The sequence below is a fragment of the Pinus tabuliformis genome, chromosome 3_2 (assembly GCF_031772625.1).
Source record: "Pinus tabuliformis cultivar Carrire ecotype Pingquan chromosome 3_2, CPIR1, whole genome shotgun sequence".
Taxonomy (NCBI): Eukaryota; Viridiplantae; Streptophyta; class Pinopsida; order Pinales; family Pinaceae; genus Pinus; species Pinus tabuliformis.
In genome coordinates this window covers 1,047,658,747-1,047,684,881 of record NC_142302.1, presented here as the reverse complement: position 1 = coordinate 1,047,684,881, position 26,135 = coordinate 1,047,658,747, and the positions used below count along the sequence as shown (strand labels likewise).

Here is a 26,135-nt window from a genome sequence, read left to right as displayed (position 1 = left end):
TAGGAAACGTACGGAAGATCCAAACAGTTACATCAAAATAGAAAATGATGAGCCTATCATCATACTTCTATATGTAGACAATCTTATAATAACTGGAATCGAAGAAAGAATCCAAGAATGAAAGAAATTATTGGTAGTTGAATTTGATATGAAGGATTTAGGACTCATGCACTACTAATTGGGCCTAGAAGTTTGGAAAGAACCACATGAAATATACCTGGGACAAGGAAAGTATGTGATCAAATTACTGAAGAAATTTGATATGATGGAATGCAAACCCATGACTACTCTAATGATCACAAACTTGAAGATGTTAAGAATTTTTTAATCCCGTCCAGTAAATCCTACTGAGTATAGACAACTAGTAGGATATTTGATGTATCTAATGAATACTCAACCGAACATATTTTTTACAGTAAAAATTCTCAGCCAATTATAAACAGAGTCGAGACATGATCATTAGATAGCTACAAAACACATTCTAAGATATCTGCAAGGAACCATCCATTATTGCCTAAAGTATGAAAAGGGAAGAAGCATCAATCTAGAAGGATTCACTGATTTCGACTAGGGTGGAAGCGAGAAGGATGGAAGAAGCGCTATAGGAGGATGTTTTAGCCTAGGATCCTCTATGGTCTCTTGGATGAGAAAAAAGCAAGAGACAGTGGCTTTAAGTAGTGTTGAAGCAGAGTACGTTGCAACCTGTGAAGTAAGTTGGGAAGCAGTCTGGTTGAGAATTATGTTATCCGATTTGTTTGCAGAACCATTGGACCCTACTATCATATATTGTGATAATACCAATTGTATAAGACTATATGAGGACCCAGTATTTCATGGGAAAACAAAGCACATAAACAAAAAATACCACTACATTCAAAATTTGGTACAAGATGGTGTGCTGAAACTCGAGTATATCCCCACTAATGATAAAATTTCTGACATTCTGACAAAGTCTCTACCCAATTAAAATCTTATGTATTTTAGAGATAAGCTTGGATTGTTGACATATCCTCTCTAGTTGAGAAGGAGATATAGACACATTTTCCTTGTCTTCATTTTGAAGAAAGGATGGAGGATTGAGTAATCATTTGGGATCCAATACTCTTTGAGGATGTTTAGGGCATCCAAGAAAAGAGTAGGCAAGAGAACCGATATTATTTGATGGATGGGGACCCAAGATAAGAATATTCCTAGAAGGTCATACTCAGTGAACACCTGGGTGGGTATGAACCTTGAGAGACAATGATGTAGGTGTTTATCATCATTGGTCTCGCTAGCATTGTGCTATGATCTATTGAGAGATAGAGTTGTTAATAAAGGCCTTGCTATGTGACAATGTTGGTTATAATGATGCTATACAAATGGATTACTAGTCTGACTCTTCTTATGAGATCTCTTTAGTGTTTAATATCCATGTACCATTTAATTAATACCTCCCTATTTAAGAGGGAGTGCTGAAGGAAATGTAACTAGGCGCAGTTTTCATTATGACTTGTATCTATAATATTATGAAGAAAATTGTTATTCCTTGCATCATGGGTTTCATGAGAAAGATGTGTTTACCATAGGTCAAAGACTTCTTCTTGATGTCTTTAGGATTTTTATGTTTCATCATAAGTGTTATGAAAGTCATAAGATCAAAGGTTAAGCTCCAAGAGAAGTGTCACTATTATCATGCAAAACTGCTCTACAATACACAGTAAATCTCCTTGATATGTCGACCCATAACTAACACACTCTTGTTGGCTTGATACATGATCGTTGACTCATATATATAGGAGTTAACATAAGGTCAAAAGGATCATCTTCGAAACAGTATATGCATCACAGTCATCAATAAAAGGAACGCATACACTGTGGTTATCTCGGAAGCATCTCGGTCTCGGAAGTCTGGTCTCGATATATAAACAAGTGTTCCATACCTCGCAAATCTGGAAGCGAATATAGGTGATACAATCCTTGCAAGACCATAAAGAGAAGCTCAGTGATACAGTCCTCACAAGACAGTAAGAAGGTTGATCATATGCATCTCTCAGAAGTCTATAAGGAGCTTAGAATAATCTAGTAATATATATTTGGGAAGTCTGTACACAGTGATATCACTCAGAGGATTACTCATTGTAATATATATCTCAGAACCAATTAAGGGATTGTGCATATATATATATATATATATATATATATATATATATATAGACACACACACACACAATGACAGTACAGAGTGCAACGCTAAGGTGTTATCTCTATCATAGCTATTGCAACCAATGAAGAACCAAAGGACTATGGAAAATCGATAGAAGAAGGTGTCAAAGATAGTGACACAGAAGACATAAGGAGGAGTATAGTGATATCAAGGAAGTAAGTTGTATACCAAGCAGTCAAAAGAATAGTGACAAAAATGTTGGAGGTAACCTTATGTCTATTTTGTCAAGGGTCTTTGTATTCATATAAATATATATAAGAATATATTCAAGGGGTTTACTCTCAAGAGGAGAGGTTTTTCCCTAGCTTGGAGCCAACATCTTGTGTACTTATTTTTATTGTTGATCATCCATTTTTGGTAATTGTTTGAAGATTGAAGAACACATTAATATAAAAAAGCTAATTGAAGAAGACAACACAATCTATTATCAATAAGTTTGATAAGAATCACTAATTCATGAATTTCCCTATATTCTTCAACACACACTACCATCCGCTGCTTTCTTTACCTTGTAAATCCATCTGGAACTCACCACCAACTTGTCTGTCGTTCTTGGGACCACATCCCAAACATTATTCCTAACAACGAAGTCATACTCCTCAGCCATGACATCAACCCAAATTAGTTACTGCACTACTTCCTCAAAAGAGGATGGCTCAATCTCTACACATCCACTAATCAGAGCCATGTATCCAGTGTACCTCTTTGGTGACCACCTATGCCTGCGTTGTGATGTGGGTGCTCCCACATTCTCTCTAGAATCATGCAGTAACCTGTCAACCTCTCTAGTGTGCTTTCTCCCATCTCTAGAAGACTCTACATGAGTGGGTGTCTCCACTCCCTACTCCTTTGCATGTCGATGATCCACATCATCTTGAGGTTCCTCCTTTGGAACTAAAAGCTCCTCAACCACATGTAGTTGAAGCTCCCTCTCAAGGTAACATCTCATGGCCTTCTCTTCATCGAATTTTACATCTCTGCGAACCATTGTCATCCTGTTGGTTAGCGTGTACACCGATAGTTGTGAGGTGTATCAATGTACCCCACAAATATGCCCAACTTTGTTGTTGGCTCAAGATTTTTCCATGCATATTTGGTTACATGGCAGTAGACTGATGAACCAAAAATCCTGAAGTGTGCCACATTTGGTTTCTTCCCTGAAAAAGCCTCTTCTGGTGTACTCATCCTAAGAATTCGATGAGGGCTTATGTTCTGAAAATAAACAGTTGTGTTGCATGCTTCATCCCATAAGTGTAATGGTAGGCCCTGGTCATGCAACATCGCTTGTGTCGCTACCATAATACTATTATTCTTCCTTTCAGCCACCCCATTATGTTATGGAGGTGCTATAAACTCCCATCGAATGCCTTTTGATGCACAAAATTTTTTGAACTCGTTTGACACATACTCTCCACCGTTATCACTCCTGAGAGCTTTAAATTTCTTGTCAATACCTTTCTCAACAAGTGCTTTAAGTTCACAAACTTAGAAAAAGTCTGATCTTTCTTCTGCATGAAGAAGATCCAACACTTATGAGAAAAATCATCAACAAATATCACATAATACCTGTGCTTGGCCTTGGATGATGTCGAGAACAGTCCACACACATCTGAGTGAACTCGATAGAGGATTTTCTGTGCTCAACTTTCTTTGTCATGAAAGGAAGCTTTGGCGTACTTTGCCAATGTACACCCTTTTCAGGTGTCTACCTTCTCTAGTGTACCCTTGGGAAGACCGGTAGAAATTTGTTGCATGATCTTCAAAGCACCATGGTGCAAGTGACCCAATATCCTATGCCACAACTCATCGATGTCTTGGCTCTGCACCTTCACTAATATAGTGCTCAAGGCAACACAATCTTATACCTCCAACTTGTATAGGTTCTTCACTTGAACCCCTATCCTCTTCACCGGTCCTCTAGATATGTGATGAAAGAATGCCTTTTCCTTACTAAATATTACATCATAGCCTCTATTCTCTACCATGGAAACAGATACCAAGTTCTTCAAACCAGGAACATACATAACATCTCGCAAAGTGAGGGGAGAACCTGACTCCCTCTTAAAGGTAACTGTACCAATGTCGGTAGCATTATACCTCCCATCATCACCAATCTCGATATGCATCTAGAGATCCTTCTCCTACAAGTTACTAAAGATATCTTTGTTACTGGCCATGTGGAAAGAAGCTCCATTGTCTAGGTACCACAAACTACCCATCATTGATGACACCATACAAGCGATGAGGGTAAATTCCAGTTCGAACTATGAAGAAAGAGTTTCACCTATCGCTCCTCCTGAGGGCTTCTCATCGGCCTTCCTGAGTGAAAACTTTCTGGAAAAGTGTCCCTGCTCATGATAGTTAAATCATTTAACTTTCTACATATCCTTCTTCTTGTCACCTTAACAAGAATATGATCTGGAATGGGATGGCTTCCCCTTGCCTTTCTTTGCCTTAGCCACTAAGGCACAATTCTCCTCATCATCATGCTTTGATGAGGATAAGACTTTGGTGTTTCATTGAATCTCTTCCTATACCAAGTCGAACCACAATTTCTCCCACTCTGGTAACTTCTCCTTCCCATTAATTGAGTCCTGGTAACTATGCCATCGCTTGGGAAGTCCTAGAACTTCTAGGATCTCTAGTTCATCCTCAGCAACAATTATCCCGACACTTCCAAGCTCATCCCAACATTGGGTGAACTTGGTCAAGTACTTTGGAATTGATTCGCCCTTCTCCAGCTTGATCTTTCTGAGTTTGTCCTTCAGTTCCAACTTCCCTTGGTCACTGTTATTTTGAAACAGGTCCATAAATTCCTTCCATGTTGCAAATGGAGCTTCCTTACCATGGATATTCGAGACAATGTGATCTCGAACTCCTTCTAGAATAATCCTTCTCGCTTTTTCCACACACTTTCTCCATTCAGCCAAATCTTTAGCATCAGATGTTGGAGGCTTCAGAATATCCTAATTTATGAATTCCTTGAGCCCGTTGTCTTCCAGCACTTCCTCCATCCTGTCCTTCCAATCTATGTAATTTGAGCTTCCCTCGAGGGCATACTCAAGTCTCAAACCGTAGACTAACATATTGCTGACTCTGAAGTATGAACCTACAAATTCGATTTCACCAGCACAACAAACTTAGATTCTCCTCTTCTATATTGTCTTCATCCCTGATACCATGTAGATTTTTACCATAGATTTAACAGCTTATGTGATATGCTAAAAAATAAGACAAGAATCCACTCTACTCTTCAACGTAAACCAAAATTAATCAATGAAAACAGTAAGCAGAAAAGGAAGAATTTCAATCGCACATAACACAACATTCTTTTGGGGAAAGCAATTGCTCAAAACCCCAACTATCTATATTGCATTACCCAGAAGATCTAAGAAGAAAATAAATTCTTGTTCAACCCAAACAATTTCTGCACAAGTACAATCTATCTATCTGCTTCACAAACTAGCTCAAGCCAACACTTAGCCAAATATGTTGTCTGCCAAGCCCCTACTTCCTTGCGCAATTCCCAAGAGAATTAGCCCATATTTAATTGGGAAATTCTCTCTCCATAACTCTGCAATCCTTCATAGACCTTATACTAATTGCATTCATCATATGTACAACTCGAAAAAATATATGACTGATAGTACAATGTCCCTAAACTCTAATCTCAACTGGGTCTTCCTCTGAACTGACATGCATGAGTTATTTATGAGTGAACATTCACTTAATTGGTGGAGTGGTGAAGCTGCACTAGTGCCCGTCACCACTACTAGACCTCCTACTAGTTCCTCCAATAGTTGGAACTAGTTTAACTAACTATAACTCAGTTAGACTGAGTTAATTAATTACAACTCAAAAGAACTCAACCTGGGCCCCTAAAATTTAGGGGTCATTCTAAATGACTCTAGATAGACTTCCTACTAGAATTTCCTAAGCCAACTAAGTCAAATTAACTTAGTTAACTATTACAAGTTTCTATGAGAATAGAATTTCGATTTAATTCCTGATTTAATTCATGGAAAAATTAAATTAGGATTTCCAGTTGCTATTTTTAACATATTTTCAGTAGTTCTATCATATTCTTCTTTAAAAAATACTACCGAGGAAGCTTGAACACGATGTCTCATGATGATATTGAGTAAAAAGTATCTAAATCATGGGTGCCTTCCAAACCTGTTATCATGATATCGAAGAAGATGTTTTGCATACTCATGAAGATGGACATGTCTCTCTCACGCTTGCAACCAATTTGCTTCACCTTTTGGGAACAATGATGGAAATTCCATATCGAATAATCCCATAGTGTTATACTCATTGATTGGAGATGAGTTAATGTCATGCCAACTAAGCACTTCCTCTACATTAGGTTGTTCCTCTGCATTAGGGTTATTTACCCAATCTCAAATAATATCAATCTCTTGTCGAGCATTTGGAATATTTGATGCAAATGAAGATGTATGTAAGCCATCTAATGCATCATCAATCCCTGGAACCCCTTCCAACATTGCAAATTCAGTGTCACTATCTATCTCTGGAAAAGTAACAACATTAATCATATGTGATACATCTATTGCAATTTTAGGTAATTCTTGAAGTGCATCATTATTAACTTGAACTCCAAAATGATATGGAACATTCTAATGTATGCAATACAATTTCTTTTATACAGTAAAATCAAAACTTGATCCTTTTGCACCTTTTTTAGTACAACAATTATCAAATCTGTTAATTTTTGGTAGCTCGAACAGGTGTTCTAGTATCTATTGGTGTCTATGAGGCTAAGGAATATGAGAGGAGACCAAAAAAAAAAAACTAAGGGAAATTTCTTATTTAGATTATTTAGCAATTTTTTAATTATTTTCCTAAGTCTAACTGAGGAAAAGTAATTAATTCAATCAGATTAATTAGGACAAATCGATTTTCTCTAGTGAATTCTAGAAAATTCATGACAAGGGGTCAAGATGATCTTAGCCATCAATTGGATTTAAATCATAGCCTTAATTCATCAATGAGATATTATAAAGAACAAGTCGATGGGGCTTTGAAGATCACTCAGAAATAGTGAATTGCAGTGATAGAAAGGGCACGGTGGAGGACACCAGCAGCGGAGTTTCAATAGGGAAATTGAGAGGATTTCCAAAAAAAAAAATCCACAGAAATTCTAGCATTCTAAGAGAAGGAAAGAGGCCAATTTTTTCTACAAGAGGGAGGTTGTTTCAGCTAGTGTGTGTGTCTAGTTTATCCAATGTGAGTTGCAAAAAAATCATTTCAATTACCAGTTGTTAAAATTATTACCCGGAGGAAGTATGACTTGGTCAATCAAGTTGTTGGAGTCAGATTCACTCACAAGATTGATTTCCTATAGGCATTGTGAATTATCATAAAGGAGAATTCAAATTTCTAGATAACCAGTGTGAATGGTAGGAGGAAGTGTGAATTTCCTAAGAGAGGCCAAATTGATTTGCAAAAGGAAAACTTGTGTTTCTAGTTCGATTTTTCTAGTAGGAGTGAAAAAATATATTTTACGAAGCTTTGCCAGTGAGAGGCAATCAATTGTTGTAATTCTCAATTTGTTAAATATTTATTAATAATATAAACCCTCGTTTGTAGAATTGGTTTTCCCCACACTGGGGTTTTTCTAGGGACTATTTTCTAAAAATATTAGTGTCTAATTCTTGTGTGTGTGCATTATTTTATTAGTTCCTGTTATTATTGGGGAAAAATTTAGTAGTGATTTTATTCGTTATTTGAAATAATTAATTTCTTAAGAAAATTAATCTACAATAGATAGAAGAATAATCTCCAGTTGTTGCAATTAACGAAATTTCACAAAATCCAAGTCTTTAATATGTCGGAGTAATTCATGGCAAGATTGGTAACCTCTTGTAGAAAACTAATGGTGTGTCCTCTATATTTGTATTTTCCACCTATTGAGTGCATATCCTACAAAATTTGACTTGCATGTGCTATCAACATATCTTCAACTTGTGTGAGCTCTACAAGAACTTTAGCTTATTCTCCTAGATTCATATGGTTATCGGCTGAAAATCTATGATGAATTCCTTCTATTTTACATCCCATGCACATTGGACTGGTATTTTTCCTAAGTACTTGAATTCCAGCATACGACTCTTTACACACATGACATATTTGAACTCCAGCCAATCGATTAATCCTATCACGAAATTTCTGATGTGCAATATTCATATCAGTGAGAATTATAGGTTGACCGTGGGCATAGATATGTTTTAAAGATACTTTTTAATATGGTTTTATTTTGTGTTTCATACCATGTTTGAGTTGGTTAGATATGGCTTTCTTTGTCAATATACTCTTTGTTGTTCATTTTTTCGTTTCTTATGTTCTTCATGATTTTCAGTGTTTATTTCCTCAATATTTTCTTATTGATTTCCTATTTGTTTTTTATTTCTTCTATTCTTTGTATTGTCTTTCTTTGTTGATATGCTCTTTGATATTCACTTTAGCGTGTTATTTTCTCTTCTTGTTATTGTGCAGTTGTCATTTCTAGTGCCTTTATCTATTGACATGCTCTTGTTTGTTCATTTTGATTTATCCTTTGTTCTTCATGCTCTTCAGTTGTCATTTCTAATGTCTTTCTCTATCGACATGCTCTTACTTGTCCATTTTTCTTTATCCCTTGTTCTTCATGCTACTCAGTTATCATTTATAGTGTTTTTCTCTAACAATTTTCTCTTACTTATTCATTTCCCTTTATACTTTTCTCTTCATGCTCTTCAACTTTCATTTTTTATGTATTTCTTTGTTGATATATTCTTCGATTTCTCTTTGTTATGTTGTATGGTTTGCTCTTTTTTCTTCACTTTTCTTCTTTCTTCGATCTTGTCTTTGTTCATCGCACATTTCTTCTAATTTTTTTGCCTATTGTTGTTGTTTTTGTTGTTGCCCAACATATTCCCATGTTTTTATTCTTATATCCTCAACATGCATATTATCCATCTCATTATTATGAAAGGACATAGTTGCATGAATTACTGTAACGCAAAAATCACACCACAAATAATTACTTTTTGAGATCCAATGAAATCAATGCCCTCTAGTAATCAAATTACATTGAAAACAATACACATCATCCATCTAGCTACATCAGATCAAGAATTAACATCTACACTCAAAACAATATATCTAGAGAAAACGGTCTAGAAGAATTAGAAATCAACATCATAGTGAATTCAATGCATTTAGTACAATCTATCAAATAACTTTACAAATTAACATCTACATTGAAATCAATGCATTTAATACAATCAATTAGATCAAGAATTAAAAACTACACTAAAATCAATACATCTAGAGAAAACAATCTAAAAGAATTAGAAATCAACATCATATTGAAATCAATGCATTTAGTGTGATCTATCAAATATATTTATAAATTGACATCTACATTGAAATCAATGCATTTAGTGGAATCAATCAGATAGCACTGGATATTAACATCTACAATAGAATCATTGCATATTTTAAACTTATTTTACCTTGTGCAAAAGCTTTACTTCATCTTCCTCTATGGTTAATTAGTAGATCAATGAGTAGAATGTTATGCAATGGAAATCCTATAATACATGTTTCCTAAAATGAAGAGTAAAATAGCAATGGAAGTTGTAATGTGACCTTGATAACAATCTGAAACTATAACATAATATTTTTACTATTTAATATTAATTAATATTTAATATTTAATCATAATATTAATATTAATACTATTAATATAATATAATATAATAATTAATGTTAATACAAGTAATATTACTATTAATAATATAGTATAATGGATACTAATTAATGTTAATATAATTAATTAAGCCGATAGGCTTTTTATGGCGAGGTTCTTCCTCACGACACTGTAGCAGATTCGTTGGCCTTCAAGGAATATACCGTTTTGACAGTGTGATGTTCACGAGTTTCGACTGCCGATCTCCGATAGGATGAGCTCTTTGGTGCTCGACCCTTGCCACATTTCTTTCCATACCACATGACCCCTGCCACTTGTCACTTCCACATGGGGCCACTACTATAATAATAAAACCTTCTTTTAATGGTTTTGTAGGAATTTCACCCTATGTTGGGTAGCTTATCGCTTTTCAACACTTGTCCTTCATCGGAACCAACTTTTATCTGCCACGTGTCCCTCTGAGGAGAGAGAAAAGACCTAGTCCTTCTCTGGTTTTGCCGAGAATTTCTTTGCTAACCTGTAATCGACCCTCCCCACCACTTTAACACTAGTATCTTTGACAATATCACAACGGGCATTATTTTCCTTTGTTAGAAGCTTTAAGCCAAAGGTTCTTTGAGTCTTAATAACCACGTGCTAGCCCAATATCGGAGTCCCTATATCAGAACTTTTGAAATGGAACATGTTGCAAAACACCAATATATGATCGATGATTACAATTGCCCTTGGTTCTTAGCCTCGTGTCTTTCCTTCTTTGTGACCATGGGCCAGCCCCCTTAATCGGAGGATTTCAATCCAAGATTTTACTTTGATGCAACAACATGCCTCAACCTCTGAACGTCGATCTCCAATCCATTACGTCATTCACTTCCATGTGGCACCTTGTAATTGGTGACATGTGTCACCCTATTTTGCCCCCCTTGGGGCCCTGAAAATGCCGAAAGTGCCTACAATGTGTCCACCATCCCGCCACGCCATGATTATGTCATATGCCATGAGGCTTTATCGGAACCAATCTCTATCCACCACGCGTCCCTTATTGGAACGTAACATATTGCGCCACATGTCCATTTGGAAGAGAGAGAAAAGTCATGCCCGTGTTTGGTTTTGCAATGAAAATCCTTCGCTATTTTATTTCACCATTTCCCCAGCGATTTCACATTCTCAGTACTTTTATATTGCAACTTCGCAATATCACAAAATTTGAAATTTGTCACCCCTCTTATTCATCGATTGTCGATATGCGATATGGACCTCCGACTACATGCAGGGAAATCAGAATATTGCATCCATTGTCATATCGAAATTTTTGAAATGACACATACGTTAAATCGTCAATATGGCTTAATCCTCCAAAATTCAATTTGGTTCTAGACCCGATATATTAATCGAAAACAATTTAATGGAATAGTGAATCTGCTAGAGTTATATCGAATTTATAACATCATAGGAATTCTTTTAGAACTTTTTGATACATATAACATTGGTCGTATATAATAATAACCAAATATCTAAACTCTGAAACTCCAAACTGTGTTATGGACCTCCAACCACCAATATGCTTTGACAATATTACATATCACAATGGGTGTTATTTTCTTTTGTTAAATACTTTAAGCCCAAGGTTCTTTGAGTCTTAAAAAAACGTGCGCCAGCCCAATATCGGAGCCCCTCTACCGGAACTTTTGAAATTTCACATGTTGCAAAACGATCACCCTTGGTTCTCAGCCTCATGTCTTTCCTTCTTTGTGACCGTGGGCCAGCCCCCATATCGGAGCCCCTTAATCGGAGGATTTCAATCCAATATTTTACCTTGATGCAACAACATGCCTCAACCTCTGAACATCGATCTTTGGTCTATTATGTCATTCATGACCATGTGGAACCTTATAATTGGTGACACGTATCACCCTGTTTTCCTCCCTTGGGGCCTTGAAAATGCCAAAACTGCCTGCCATGTGTCCACTGTCCCGCCACGCCATGCTAACGTCATATGTCATGTGGCTTTATCAGAACCAATCTCTATCTACCATGTGTCCCTTATCGTAACCAATCATATTGCACCGCACCTCCATTTGGAAGAGAGAGAAAAGGCACATCCATGTCTATTTTTGCAATGAAAATCCTTTTTTATTTTGTTTCACCATTTCCCTGACAGTTTAACATTCTCGGCACTTTTATATCGCAACTTTGCAATATCGCAAATTTGAAAGTTGTCACCCCTCTGATTCGTCGATTGTCGATATGCAATATGGACCTTCGACTAGTACACACAGGGAAATCGGAATATTGCATCCAAACTTTTAAACTTCCACATATGTTAAATCATTGATATGGCTTAATCCTCTAATTGTCGATTTGATTCCAGACCTGATATAGTAATCGAAAATAATTTGATGGAATAGTGAATCCGATAGAGTTATATCAGAGTTATAACATCGCAGGAATTCTTTTAGCAATTTTTGATACATATAACGTTGGTCCTATATAATAATAACCAAATATCTAAATTCTGAAACTTTGAACTGTGTTATGGACCTCCAACTACCAATATGCAACCTCGGTTGTTTTATCATATCAAACGTAAATGTAAAATCGCATTTTCCCTTATCACAACTTTTGGAATACGAGCTCCGATAAGATCCATTGGCTATGCACGTATATTGCTTTTATTATCTATTTTATTCATTGATTAATCATGATTAACCGACTATGTGCATTTACTATCATTTTATTCTCCCTCGTACAAATATCACATTTTTTATGCCCTTCGCGGAACCACACTAATAGGATGAATCGTACTTTTGCTTTCGGATATTTCCAAAATATTTATTCTGATTTCAAGGTTTAAATATGCAAAAAATATGATATATGTTTAATCAGTATGCCACATTGTTTAACAATTCCAACTTAAAACCTATACACGCATCTTGGTCTCGACATCGATTCCATTCATTAATCTAATTAATGGACTGACTATCTGCATTTATATTCGCTTTATTCTCGCTTGCACGAAGTTGATATGTATTATGCCCTAACCACTTTATGATATGCATTTATTGAAACGAACCACATTGATATGTTGAATCAGACTTTCCGCTTCCAATATTTCCAAAAGGATTATTCTCATGTCAAAGTTTCAAAGCCCAGAAAATCTCATATATACTTAATCAATATATCACATTTTCCTTTGATTAAGGTTTCAAACCTACCACACATCTTTGCGTTAAGGCCTCTTCTATTCAGAATTGGAACATTTGCATAGAGACCCGGCGGCGATCGCTCTGGCGCCCTGAACCTCTGCGCGTTTCAACCCTCGCCCCCAGGCTCTGCCTGGCTGGGCTCTGCCCGCCTCCCGCTCTGTACGCTGCCTCCCCTCGGGCTCCCGCTTTCGGGGACCTCCATTCCTTTCGCTCTGCTGTTCTTTGACCTTGCGGGCCTGCAATGGCAGGGTCCGCCTCTCCTCCCCTAGCCCCTGAGAGCCAAGAAGAGATCTTCGCCTCCCTCTTTTCGGAACCTTCAGATGACAGACCTCGTCCCTCGGTAACAAAGTTTATTAAAAAACTAGATGAAATACCAGAAGTCAATCTCCCTCCTGCCCTGCCAAGGAAATCAGCAATAGCTCTGGCTGAAAGAGGCCTCGTAGGCCAGTTTACCGGTCTATGGCCCTCTCCCAGATCCGTCCAAAAATGGGTTGAGCGCAACTGGAGTGCAATGATCCAAGGGAAGATCGCCATCAAATTCTGCGGACGAGGCTATTTTACTTTCCTTTTCGAATCGAAAGAAGACAAGAATCTCATCTTCCGCAATGGACCCTATTTCATGGACACAAGAGGCCTCTACTTGAACAGATGGACTCCGGATTTCGATCCGGAAATGGATATCCCAAATGCGGTCCCAGTTTGGGTCCGTCTCCCCCATCTGCCGCTCCACTGCTGGGGGGACGAATCAGTAAAAGCAATAGGAAATGCAGTCGGAAGATACATAGACAGATCTGAATATGCATGCATGCGCAAGGATATGCGTGGAAGTAGATCTCGGGAAAGGCCTGCCAGAAGCCATAAAGTTAAAAGTGGACCAGTGGATGCACATACAGCAGCTGGACTACGAGCAGCTTCCCTTCAAATGCAAGGTATGTCACGAGTATGGCCATTTTGCAAATAGGTGCAGTAAGTTAAAAGCTAATGAAGTAGAGAATAGTGAGGAAAATGCTGAAGGGCCATGGGAACATGTAAAAAGGAAAAAGCCTTCCTCCCATCAGGGAAACACCCACAAGCCCCCCCCGGAATCCACCCCCGCCCCCCCTCCCCCCCCCCCCCTATCTCAGGTTTTCCCTCCTCCTCCAACCCTTTCGAATCTCTTTCTGCTGAAGAACCTTCCTCACCCCCTCCCTCCCCCCGAGCAGCCTCTCCTCGCTCGAACCCTACCCCCTCCCCTCCCCCCACCATCGAAAGAATTCTCACTAGAAACAAAGCAAAAGAAGCCAATCAGCCCACCGACCCCCCGAGGAAAGTTGGCAGAAAAACCAATAAGGAGCTCAGAGATGAAACAGCTGCAAAGGAGATGGCAACAGGAACACAGCAACCTATGGACTCATTCTTAGGCAAGCTAAAAGGGAGTGGAGAAAAGGCAAAGGAGAAGTCTGGATCCCACCCAACAAATGGTAAATAATGATCCTGGTCTCTTTGTTGGAAATAATACTGAGAGGGGGGGGTGAATCAGTATTATCAGATCAATCAAACTTTTCAATGCTCAGAAACATATACGCTACTTCAGTTAGGTGAACCAGCGTGTACACGCTACTGTGATTAAGTAAAACAGCGTATAAGAAGAAAACTCATAATTTAGTTAGATTATTCTTCAGTTAAGTTCATCAGGACATTATTCACCACATTAACAGTAAGCAGGTGCAGTATAACAGAACAGATCAAAAACCACACACATGAACACCAAGATATAAGGTGGAAACCCAATGTGGGTGAAAACCACCTGCTGCAAGTTGTCTCTATCTTTCTTTAATAAGAAACTTCAGTTTACAATATTTTGTACTGGTGCAGCCTTGTACCAGTACGCAGGCTACAACTTGCAGAAGGCTACAACCTTCTCTCGTTCTCCAACCTTTCTTGGAAGGGAGCTCCAACCCCCTTTGCTCTTGTACTAGCCAAGATACTAGTACGTAGGTGCTGGCCTACAATCTTCTTTCTTTCAGGTACCACCTTTCATACATTTTCAGACTGGATATTCCTGAAGCACATCATTCAATCTATAGAACCCAATTCATAACAGATCCATGAAGCATAAAACAACCAATACTAGAATTATCAAACTTTGAATCACTGAACCACTGAACCCTGTCAATCACCAGATACCAGAACCCAGAGCAGTCTACAGAACTCTGCAATAACAGTCAGATCCAACTGCAAAACCCAAAAATAAGCTTTAAGAGATATACGCTACTTCAATGAGCGAAACCCGCGTGTACACGCGTTTTTACTTAAGCCAACCTGCGTACAGATCTAAAAATAGATTCTCTCAACTTGCAGCTGTACCAGACATCAGTTAGATCCAGAACATAATATTGCGACAGTATGCAGATCTAGAAATACGCATAATCAACCATATCATAATAGAGCATTTCAAACCATTAGATCCCGATTTGTCCTTAGATCTAGTCTTCCATCCGCCGATGTGATTTCTCCTTAGCTCATATCAAGCAACCCGAACCCTGCATATCAGATCTCTTTCTCTCTTAGATATTCAAGCCTTGTCGAAAGATGAGATTGCCTAATGATCTTCTTCTCCTTATATAGCCTTAGGCCTTGCTCAATACCAAGAGCCAAAACCATAGTAACACAATACCATCAACTTTAAAACTAGGGATCGACACGCCCGTCGAGACATAATGGTCCGAAATCATAGGCACAACTTCCAAGGACTAACCACCATGGACCAAAGGAACCTTTCCACATACACGCGCTTTTTCTGAATCGAACTAGCGTGTACACGCGACTTGGGCTTAACGAAACGGCGTGTATGAACTTCCTTGGCATGCTGTACTGAGATCTGTCTTCTGATTAAGTTGCCATCACCTGTACCAACCTCTGAGCACCTGTACCAACCTCTGAGTGAGTTGCCATCAAGGACAACACTTGAATCATAATGCCAACAATCTCCCCCTTTGGACTTGATGGCAACCACCACACCAAGTCATTCTCCCCCTTTGACATCAAGGGCAAAGGGCTGTGCTCCCCCTGAGGACATGCTGATACCTCTGCTTGCTGTGCTGACTCATGCTCCCCCTGACAGTAGGCCAGATCTGCAAAAGATGTTCTTCAACAGGACTTATACACCATAAGGGACCTTCCTATCACCAAAAGACTCAATACATACATCCATATTCCCTACCAATAAGGGACATATCAGAAACAACCAATTATATTACATCATTCATCCCAGGCATAGTGGGGAAACCAACATAGGCCGTTACATGACCTTGACAAGAGAGAAACATGACATAGAGACAACAGATCTAGACCAAGACTTATGAAAGTCACCAGCAGCATATGATAAACATCTTTTTAGATCAGCAACCAGGATTTCTTTCCGAGCTCCTTTTCCTGAAATCAACAACCAAAACATCTGAATGCCAACAAACTTTATGAGACTTTTAAGCTGCTCCCCCTGAACCTGTGCCTGCTACACCCCCTGAAACCGTGCTTGAAAAATTCTGACATACCCATTGCTGTTCAGGACTCCAGAGTTTGCCCTTGCTGTTCAGAACTTCATATACGCGTTTTATCCTGCACAAAACGGCGTATGGACGCGGATATACTCTCTGCAGCATGCGTACACCATACACGCGACTTTCCCACCATAAATCCGCGTGTATACGCATATATACCTTTCGTAACTTGCGTATACCAACTTTTCTGTAGAACAGACAAGCTTCAACAGCAGGATGAAGCATCAACTACTCCCAGCTTTTGTCTGAGATATTCAAAAGTTTCCCTGGGCAGTGGTTTTGTGAGAATATCAGCAACTTGTTCCTTAGAAGGAACATACTCCAACTTGACCTTCTGCTCAAGCACTTGTTCCCGAAGAAAATGGTACTTGATTGGTATGTGCTTGGTCTTTGAGTGCATGACTGGATTCTTTGAAATGCTGATTGCACTTGTATTATCACATAAGATAGAGACGGGTGGAGTGCAAGTGATTTGAAAGTCCTGCAAGGTCTGCATCATCCAAAGAAGTTGTGTGCAACAAGATGCTGCAGCCACATATTCTGCTTCAGCTGTAGATAAGGCAATCGAACTCTGTTTCTTGCTGAACCAAGATACTAATCTGGAACCCATGAAGAAAGCACCACCACTTGTGCTTTTCCTATCATCCACACTTCCAGCCCAATCTGCATCTGTGTAAGCATGAAGAGTGAGATCTGTATTTCTAGGATACCATAAGCCATAGTTTTGGGTCCCTTGAAGATATTTGAAGATTCTTTTGACTGCCTGAAGATGAGTTTCCTTTGGGTTGGCTTGAAATCTTCCAACCATTCCTACTGCATGTGTAATATCTGGTCGAGTACCTGTCAAATAAAGCAAACTCCCAATCATGGATCTATAAGTGGGTTGGTGAACTGCTGCTGATTCATCATTTGCACTGAGGCTGCATCCTGTAACCATGGGTGTACATACTGGCTTTGACTCTTCCATGCCATACTTCTTCAAGATCTGCTTGAGGTATTTGGTTTGAGACAAGAAGATACCTCCTTCATTTTGTTGGATTTGCAATCCAAGAAAATATGTCAATTCTCCAAGAAGTGACATTTCGAATTCTTTCTGCATAACCAAGGCAAAGTTTTGACTCATAGTCTCTTCATTGCTGCCAAAAATAATATCATCTACATAAACAACAAGAATTAGCAATTTGTTATTTTCAACTTTTATATAGAGATTGCTATCTGCTGATCCTTTTGAAAAGCCTTGTTGGTGAAGATATTTGTCCAACCGATAGTACCAAGCCCTTGGAGCTTGTTTGAGTCCATAGAGTGCCTTTTTCAATCTGCATACAAGGTTTGGATCATTCCCAAGAATGAAACCATCTGGCTGCTCAATATATACTTCTTCTTCTAAGTCTCCATTCAGGAAGGCTGATTTCACGTCCATTTGAAATACCTTGAAGTTTTGAAAGCTTGAGAGAGCAAGGAACATTCGGATGGCCTCAAGTCTTGCCACAGGAGCAAAGGTCTCTTCAAAATCTATTCCTTCTTGCTGTGCATACCCTTTACAAACAAGTCTGGCCTTGTTTCTAATTACTTCTCCATTTTCATTTAATTTATTCTTGAAGACCCATTTTGTTCCTATTACATTCTTATCTTTTGGTCTAGGAACTAATTCCCAAGTGTTGTTCTTTTCGATTTGCTCAAGTTCTTCATCCATTGCTTTGACCCAACATTCATCTTTGCATGCCTCTTTCACATTTTGTGGTTCAGTGGAGGAGAGTAATGCCAAGTAGCTTGAAGCTTCTGCAAGTGTCCTTCTTGTTTGTACTCCTGCTTCTTTCTGCCCCACAATCTGAGTTTCTGGATGATTCTTTTGAACATATCTGGATGGAGTCTTCTCTTCCGTTCTTGTCTGCTCCTCTGGTTCTTCTTGAGATTCTTCTTCTTCTTGAGGTTCTTCTTCTTCATTATTTCGCCTTTGAGGGTAACCTTCATCTTCTTCAATGTCTTCATGATGAACTTGCCTAGGAATATATCCCTTCTCATCAACCACTATATCAATACTGTCAACAATTCTGCCAAGTCTTTTATTGTAGCACTTGTATGCTTTGCTATGTGGAGAATAACCAAGAAGAATGCCCTCATCTGCTCTAGGTTCAAGTTTGCCAAGTTGCTCATCAGTATTCTTGATATAACATTTGCTCCCAAAGATTTTGAAGTGCTTCACGGAAGGAGTTTTACCACTCCAAAGCTCATGAGGTGTTTGAGTGCTGTTTACTCGGACATTTGTTTTGTTAAGAATAATAACAGCAGCATGTGCAGCTTCACCCCAGAAGGTTGCAGGAGTACCTGATTCATCGAGCATAGCACGAGCCATTTGTTGGATAGTTCTGTTCATTCTTTCCACAACCCCATTTTGCTGAGGAGTTCTAGCTGTAGAGAATTCTCTTCTTATCCCATGTTCATCGCAGAAATCGAAAAATTCATTTGATGTGAACTCCCCACCTCTGTCAGATCTGAGGCACTTAATTTTGTGTCCTGATTCATTTTCAGCCAATGCTTTGAAGGATTTGAATTTTTCGAATGCTTCATCTTTGTGCTTCATAAGCCCTAACCAAACAAACCTTGAGAAATCATCAATGAATAATATCAGATATTCTTCTCCTCGAGGTGTCCTTTTCCTAAATGGACCACATACATCTGTATGGACTAGCTCAAGAGGCAAGCTAGCTGATCCTTCCTTCTCTGGAAAGTTAGTTCTGGTTTGCTTTCCAAACTGACAAGATTTGCATATGGTGTTGTCTGGAATTTTGATATCTGGAAGATCGCGAACTGCCTGATATTTGCATGCTTTCCTTATTTGTGAGAAACTTAGATGTCCCAACCTTCGATGCCATAACCAGTGCTCTTCATCCTTGCTAAGATAGCATTGTTGTTGTCCTTCTTCAAATATGTACAGATTATTTGGAGTTCTTTTGCCTTGAGAACTGTTTTTCCTGTATCAAGATCACGAACAAGACATCCATTCGATCTAAAATAACCTCGGTTTTTTGATCACACATCTGGCTGACACTTAGAAGATTATGCTTCAATCCATCAACATATAAAACATTTCCAGCCTTGACCTTTTCTTTCAAAGGAGCAATACCTTTTCCTTTTATAGTTGCAGGAGTATCATTTCCAAAAGAAACTTTCTTTCCCTTTTCTAAAGTAGAATAAGATTCAAGTTTTTCTTTATCACCTGTCATATGTTTCGAACATCCACTGTCAATGTACCATAGATTTTCCTGTCCTTCTGCATAAAATGCTATCCCACATCTTTCTGTTTGAGGTTCCTTTATTCTCCATGTTTTGGTGCTTGTGGCTTGTTCCTTTTTCTCCTGAAACCTGCTCCTGCATTCAGAGTCTTTATGACCAAAATTATTGCAAATAGAACATTCAACTTCATTTTCAAGAACCGAAAAGTTGTTATAGGTCCTTTTTGTAATCCCTGTCATACTTCTTTGTTTTTGAGCTTCCCTAGTCATGATTGTTTTATATGCAACACATTGAGCTGCTCTGTGACCAAAGTTGTGGCAAGAAAAGCATTGTCCATTGAAGAAGCTTCTGCGGTTATTGAATCTACCAGCCAACTGATTGTAATTTCTATTTTCATCTATTCTTGAGCCAAACTGAGAAGATTTTACCTGTGGTTGGTTGTAGCTTTTGTTCATCCTTAAGGAGGATTGTCCCTGATAGTTTCTGTTTGTAATTCGTCCCTGCTTTACCTGATTATCTTCATTGTTCTTCCGCTCATTTCTTCTTGCTGCATCAAGATAACTTTTTGAGGTGGATGCTTGAGAGGTTTCTCCATTATAGCCCAAACCTGTCTTGTTTAGAGGAGACCGCTGCACACTGATAATCTCATCCAAAGTTTCAGATCCTTTGACAAATTTAAGATTAATAGCTTTTGTTTTCTCAATTTCTTTTCTGAGACCAACAATTTCACCTTCTAGTTTTTCAAGATGTTTTTCCTTTTCATCAATTTGAAATTGCAAAGTATCAATGATCACATTCTTTTCTTCTATGCCTCTCTTGAGTCTAGTGATTTCATTATAGAGATTATCCACATCTACAGCATCCTCATAATCATCATCTTCAAATGCCATTAACAGCTTATATTTATTACCTTGTTCATCTTCATCACTGTTTGATAAGCCATCACTATCTTCATGGGTGTAGTAGCTTTTCTTATTTGCACTTTGTTTCTTGTTCCATCTAGCAGGTTCTTTTCCTTTATCCTTATAAGGACATTTTGCAGCATAATGACCTACTCTCCCACAAGCAAAGCATTTGAAAGGTAGCTTACCTCTGAACCTTCCAGAACCCCTTTGAAGATTTCTGACAAAATTTGATTCTTCTTCCTCTTCTTCTGGAACATGGCTTGCTTCATAGTAATCTTCTTTTCCTGATGCCTTAAAAGCAGCTTCCCTTCTGTCAGATGGACCTCCCTTTCTCATTTCATAAGCGGTTAGAATTCCATGTAGCTGAGACATAGTGAGAACACAGAGATTTTCTTTTTCTTCTATTGCAGATACTTTAGATTCAAACTTGGGGGATAATGATCTTAGAATCTTTTGAACTACTATAGTTTCTCTTATTTCTTCACCCAAATTTTTCATACAATTAACAATCTCATCTACCCGAAGAAAATAATTAGCCACACTTTCATCATTATACATCTTGAGAGTCTCATATTGAATCCTGAGAGTTTGAAGTTTAGCTTGCTTTACCTGTTCATCTCCTTCATAGCTAGTGATCATTTTGTCCCATATTTCTTTTGCTGATTTGAAGTGCATGACCTTCATGAATTCTGTTTGAGATATACTTCCTAATAGAGTACTGACTGCTTTTGCATTTGTTTCATACTTCTTTTTCTCAGTGGATCTGTAGGAGTAGCTGAAGGAAAAGCATAGCCTGTTTCTACAATGTTCCAAACTTCTGTACCAAGAGATTGAAGATATGCAGTAACTCTTACCTTCCAATAATTGAAATTTGTCCCATCAAAAATCGGTGGCCTGATTGATGCTTCTTTCTCGTAGCTGCTCATGATGAATGATCTACCTTCAAGCGATCAAGCTTCTCTGAAGGACCTGCTCTGATACCAATTGTTGGAAATAATACTGAGAGGGGGGGTGAATCAGTATTATCAGATCAATCAAACTTTTCAATGCTCAGAAACATATACGCTACTTCAGTTAGGTGAACCAGCGTGTACACGCTACTGTGATTAAGTAAAACAGCGTATAAGAAGAAATAATTTAGTTAGCTTATTCTTCAGTTAAGTTCATCAGGACATTATTCACCACATTAACAGTAAGTAGGTGCAGTATAACAGAACAGATCAAAAACCACACACATGAACACCAAGATATAAGGTGGAAACCCAATGTGGGTGAAAACCACCTGCTGCAAGTTGTCTCTATCTTTCTTTAATAAGAAACTTCAGTTTACAATATTTTGTACTGGTGCAGCCTTGTACCAGTACGCAGGCTACAACCTGCAGAAGGCTACAACCTTCTCTCGTTCTCCAACCTTTCTTGGAAGGGAGCTCCAACCCCCTTTGCTCTTGTACTAGCCAAGATACTAGTACGTAGGTGCTGGCCTACAATCTTCTTTCTTTTAGGTACCACCTTTCATACATTTTCAGACTGGATATTCCTGAAGCACATCATTCAATCTGTAGAACCCAATTCATAACAGATCCATGAAGCATAAAACAACCAATACTAGAATTATCAAACTTTGAATCACTGAACCACTGAACCCTGTCAATCACCAGATACCAGAACCCAGAGCAGTCTACAGAACTCTGCAATAACAGTCAGATCCAACTGCAAAACCCAAAAATAAGCTTTAAGAGATATACGCTACTTCAATGAGCGAAACCCGCATGTACACGCGTTTTTACTTAAGCCAACCTGCGTACAGATCTAAAAATAGATTCTCTCAACTTGCAGCTGTACCAGACATCAGTTAGATCCAGAACATAATATTGCGACAGTATGCAGATCTAGAAATACGCATAATCAACCATATCATAATAGAGCATTTCAAACCATTAGATCCCGATTTGTCCTTAGATCTAGTCTTCCATCCGCCGATGTGATTTCTCCTTAGCTCATATCAAGCAACCCGAACCCTGCATATCAGATCTCTTTCTCTCTTAGATATTCAAGCCTTGTCGAAAGATGAGATTGCCTAATGATCTTCTTCTCCTTATATAGCCTTAGGCCTTTCTCAATACCAAGAGCCAAAACCATAGTAACACAATACCATCAACTTTAAAACTAGGGATCGACACGCCCGTCGAGACATAATGGTCCGAAATCATAGGCACAACTTCCAAGGACTAACCACCATGGACCAAAGGAACCTTTCCACATACACGCGCTTTTTCTGAATCGAACTAGCGTGTACACGCGACTTGGGCTTAACGAAACGGCGTGTATGAGCTTCCTTGGCATGCTGTACTGAGATCTGTCTTCTGATTAAGTTGCCATCACCTGTACCAACCTCTGAGCACCTGTACCAACCTCTGAGTGAGTTGCCATCAAGGACAACACTTGAATCATAATGCCAACACTCTTGGAACTGTAGGGGGATGGGCTCTTCCTTAAAACTGAAAGCAATAAAGGATTTACTAAAACAGGAACACCCAGACCTCCTCCTTGTCCAGGAGACCAAAATCAATGAACAGGAGTTCCACCATCAGCTTCAACATTTCAAAGACTTCACTGGTGTCTCAATAGGTTCATATGGAGCCTCAGGAGGAATAGGAACAATATGGAACAGGAATAACTGGGAACTCGTGAATTCTCATCTCTGTACTTGGTGGATAAGAACCGACATGAAAAACAAAGGCACCCAGGAAATTTTCCACATCTACAATATGTACGCCCCAAATCACTATCGGGACAAAGCCAGATGCTGGAACACCCTAGACACAGATCTTCTCTCTATCCAAAACAGCAGAATAATTATTGGGGGCGATATGAACGTTATCAGAAACGTGCAAGAAAAACTTGGAGGAAACTTCCATGCAGACTCCTCGCGCGACAAGCTAGAATCTATCATCCAGGCATACAATTTGCTAGACACTCCTCTATCTAATGGCAAATACACTTGGTGCAATAAAAGAGCTGGCCCTCATAACATTAAGGAGAGATTGGACAGATTCCTTGTACAGGAAGGAATAGCAGAGAACTACCAGTCCCTTAAGAGTCACCTAATTCACGCATCAGCCTCTGACCACAAGCCAGTGATCTTAAATCTGGTTAAGGACAGAAATCTGGGGCCACTCCCCTTCAAATACAATAAGCTATGGGATCTGCAAGAAGATTTCCGAGCCCTCATCCAAAATCAATGGGCTAAGGAAGTAATAGGGTCGCCTCATTTTGTCTGGGAAACAAAGCTGAAACACCTCCGTGTTGTTATAAAGCAGTGGGCAAAGGATTTGGCAATAGCTGAGAGGAAAAAGAAAGCAGATTTAAACACAAAGCTGGAACGGTGGCATACAGACAAAGAGGCCACTCAATACTCAGAAGAAGATCTAGAGCGGGAAAAAAATCTTTACAAGGAACTCTTCAGGCAAAATCGAGCAGAGGAGGAGGAGCAATGCATGAAATCTCGTTGTCTCTGGCTGAAAGCTGGAGACAAGAACACCTCCTTCTTCCACAATAATATTAAGCTCAGGAGAGCTTGAAGTCAAATAGATAAGATAATGGTAGACGGGAAGGAGTTGAGGGATCAAGACGCAATTAAAGATGCTGCATACAACCACTTCAAGGCTCTTCTAACTCCCGCTTCTCAGCAAACGGACAGTACAGAGTTCCTCAGGGCAATAGAGAGAAAATTATCAGAGGAAAACAATCAAGATCTGGACAGAGAAATCACTGAAGAGGAAGTAAGAACAGCAACCTTTAGCATGCAACAAGATAAGGCACCGGGCCCGGATGGTTACACGGTTTCCTTCTATCGCCAACAATGGGAAACAATCAAAAAGGATTTTGTCCGGATGATAAAGAACGTCTTCAAAAATCACAAGCTGGGAGAGAACACCAAGTCCTCTCACATTGCTTTGATACCCAAAGAAGCAAACCCTCTCTCGTTGGACAGGTATCGCCCCATATCATTATGCAATGTCTCTTACAAAATCATAACAAAAATTCTAGCAAATAGACTCAAAAAACTCCTTCCTCTCATAATATCTGAAACCAAGGGGGATTTGTACCCAGCAGGCAAATAACAGATAATGTCATTCTAATACAAGAAGCCATCCACAGCAGCAACAACAGAGGGGAACGCGGTATGATCATTAAACTTGACATGGCTAATGCCTTTGATCGTGTGGACCACTCCTTTCTTACAGCTGCTCTAAAAAAATTTGGATTCTCCAACAATTTCATCAGCATCATCAATGGGTGCATTTCCAATCCTTGGACAGCACCTCTGATAAATGGTCGACCCTGTGAATACTTCAGAAGCTCAAGAGGGCTGCGACAAGGTTGCCCCCTCTCTCCTTTCCTTTACATTATCATGGCTGAAACCCTGAGCATCCATCTTGATCACCTCCGTAGCAGCAAAGAGATACCTGGAATTGGTATAGAAAGAGGGATAAAAGAGATAAATCATTCGCTCTTCGCGGACGATACTCTTTTAATAGGAGGAGCCTCTAGCCTAATGGCAAGGAGATTCAAAAGGGTTCTGGATGCTTTCCTCTTAGCCTCTGGAGGCAAACTGAACAATAGAAAATGCAGGATTTATACTTGGAACGTCCCCCTTCAAATCCAACAAAGAATATCTCTGATTTTGGACATCCCTGTACAAAGAAATTGGAGTTCCTTTCTTTACTTAGGCTTGCCCCTGGCTAAGGAGGCGGTCAAGGCAGAAGTCTGGACAAAACACATTGAGAAGATGAGAGGCCTTCTCCAGGGTTGGGGAGCTTCTTGGCTTAATTTAGCAGGCAGGACAATCCTCATCAAGGCAGTTCTATCAGCTCTCCCAATATATCAATATGCAACCATTATGGCCCCGGCCAGCATTCATAAGCATATGGAACTTATCATGAGAAGTTTCCTTTGGCAGGGAGGAAAGCAGGAGACCAAGAAATTCAGCTTAGTAAAGTGGGACCAGGTAGTTCTCCCCTTTGAAAAAGGAGGTCTCTCCATAAAACTTCCCAATCTCTCAAACCAGGCACTGGGGCTCAAACTGATATGGAAAATCCTCTCAGATAAAGGATCGTGGTGGGTGAATGCCATAAAACGAAAATATCTCAGAGGTATGACTTCAAACATCCTCACTGAAGCAATAATAGACAGACCGTGCACACCAATGTGGAGACTTATAAGAAAAGTCCTGCCTCACTTCAAAGAAAATGTATCCAAGCTCCCTGGAAATGGAAAGGACACCTTGATTTGGCGGGATCGTATAATGGGTTCAAAGCCAAGGAATCA

The 26,135-nt window shown here is 39.1% G+C and overlaps 1 protein-coding gene across 1 annotated transcript; it reads left to right on the top strand.

The window, feature by feature from the left end:
- The first annotated feature begins 23,284 nt into the window (after positions 1-23,284).
- Positions 23,285-24,385, top strand: LOC149184186 (uncharacterized). Its single transcript, XM_089415258.1, has one exon. The coding sequence runs from the start codon at positions 23,285-23,287 to the stop codon at positions 24,383-24,385; it is 1,101 nt and encodes a 366-aa protein (XP_089271384.1).
- The last annotated feature ends 1,750 nt before the right edge of the window (positions 24,386-26,135 follow it).

Excerpts from the sequence above, each read along its gene's own strand:
- LOC149184186 (XM_089415258.1), top strand. The coding sequence starts at position 23,285 with ATGGGCTCTTCCTTAAAACTGAAAGCAATAAAGGATTTACTAAAACAG.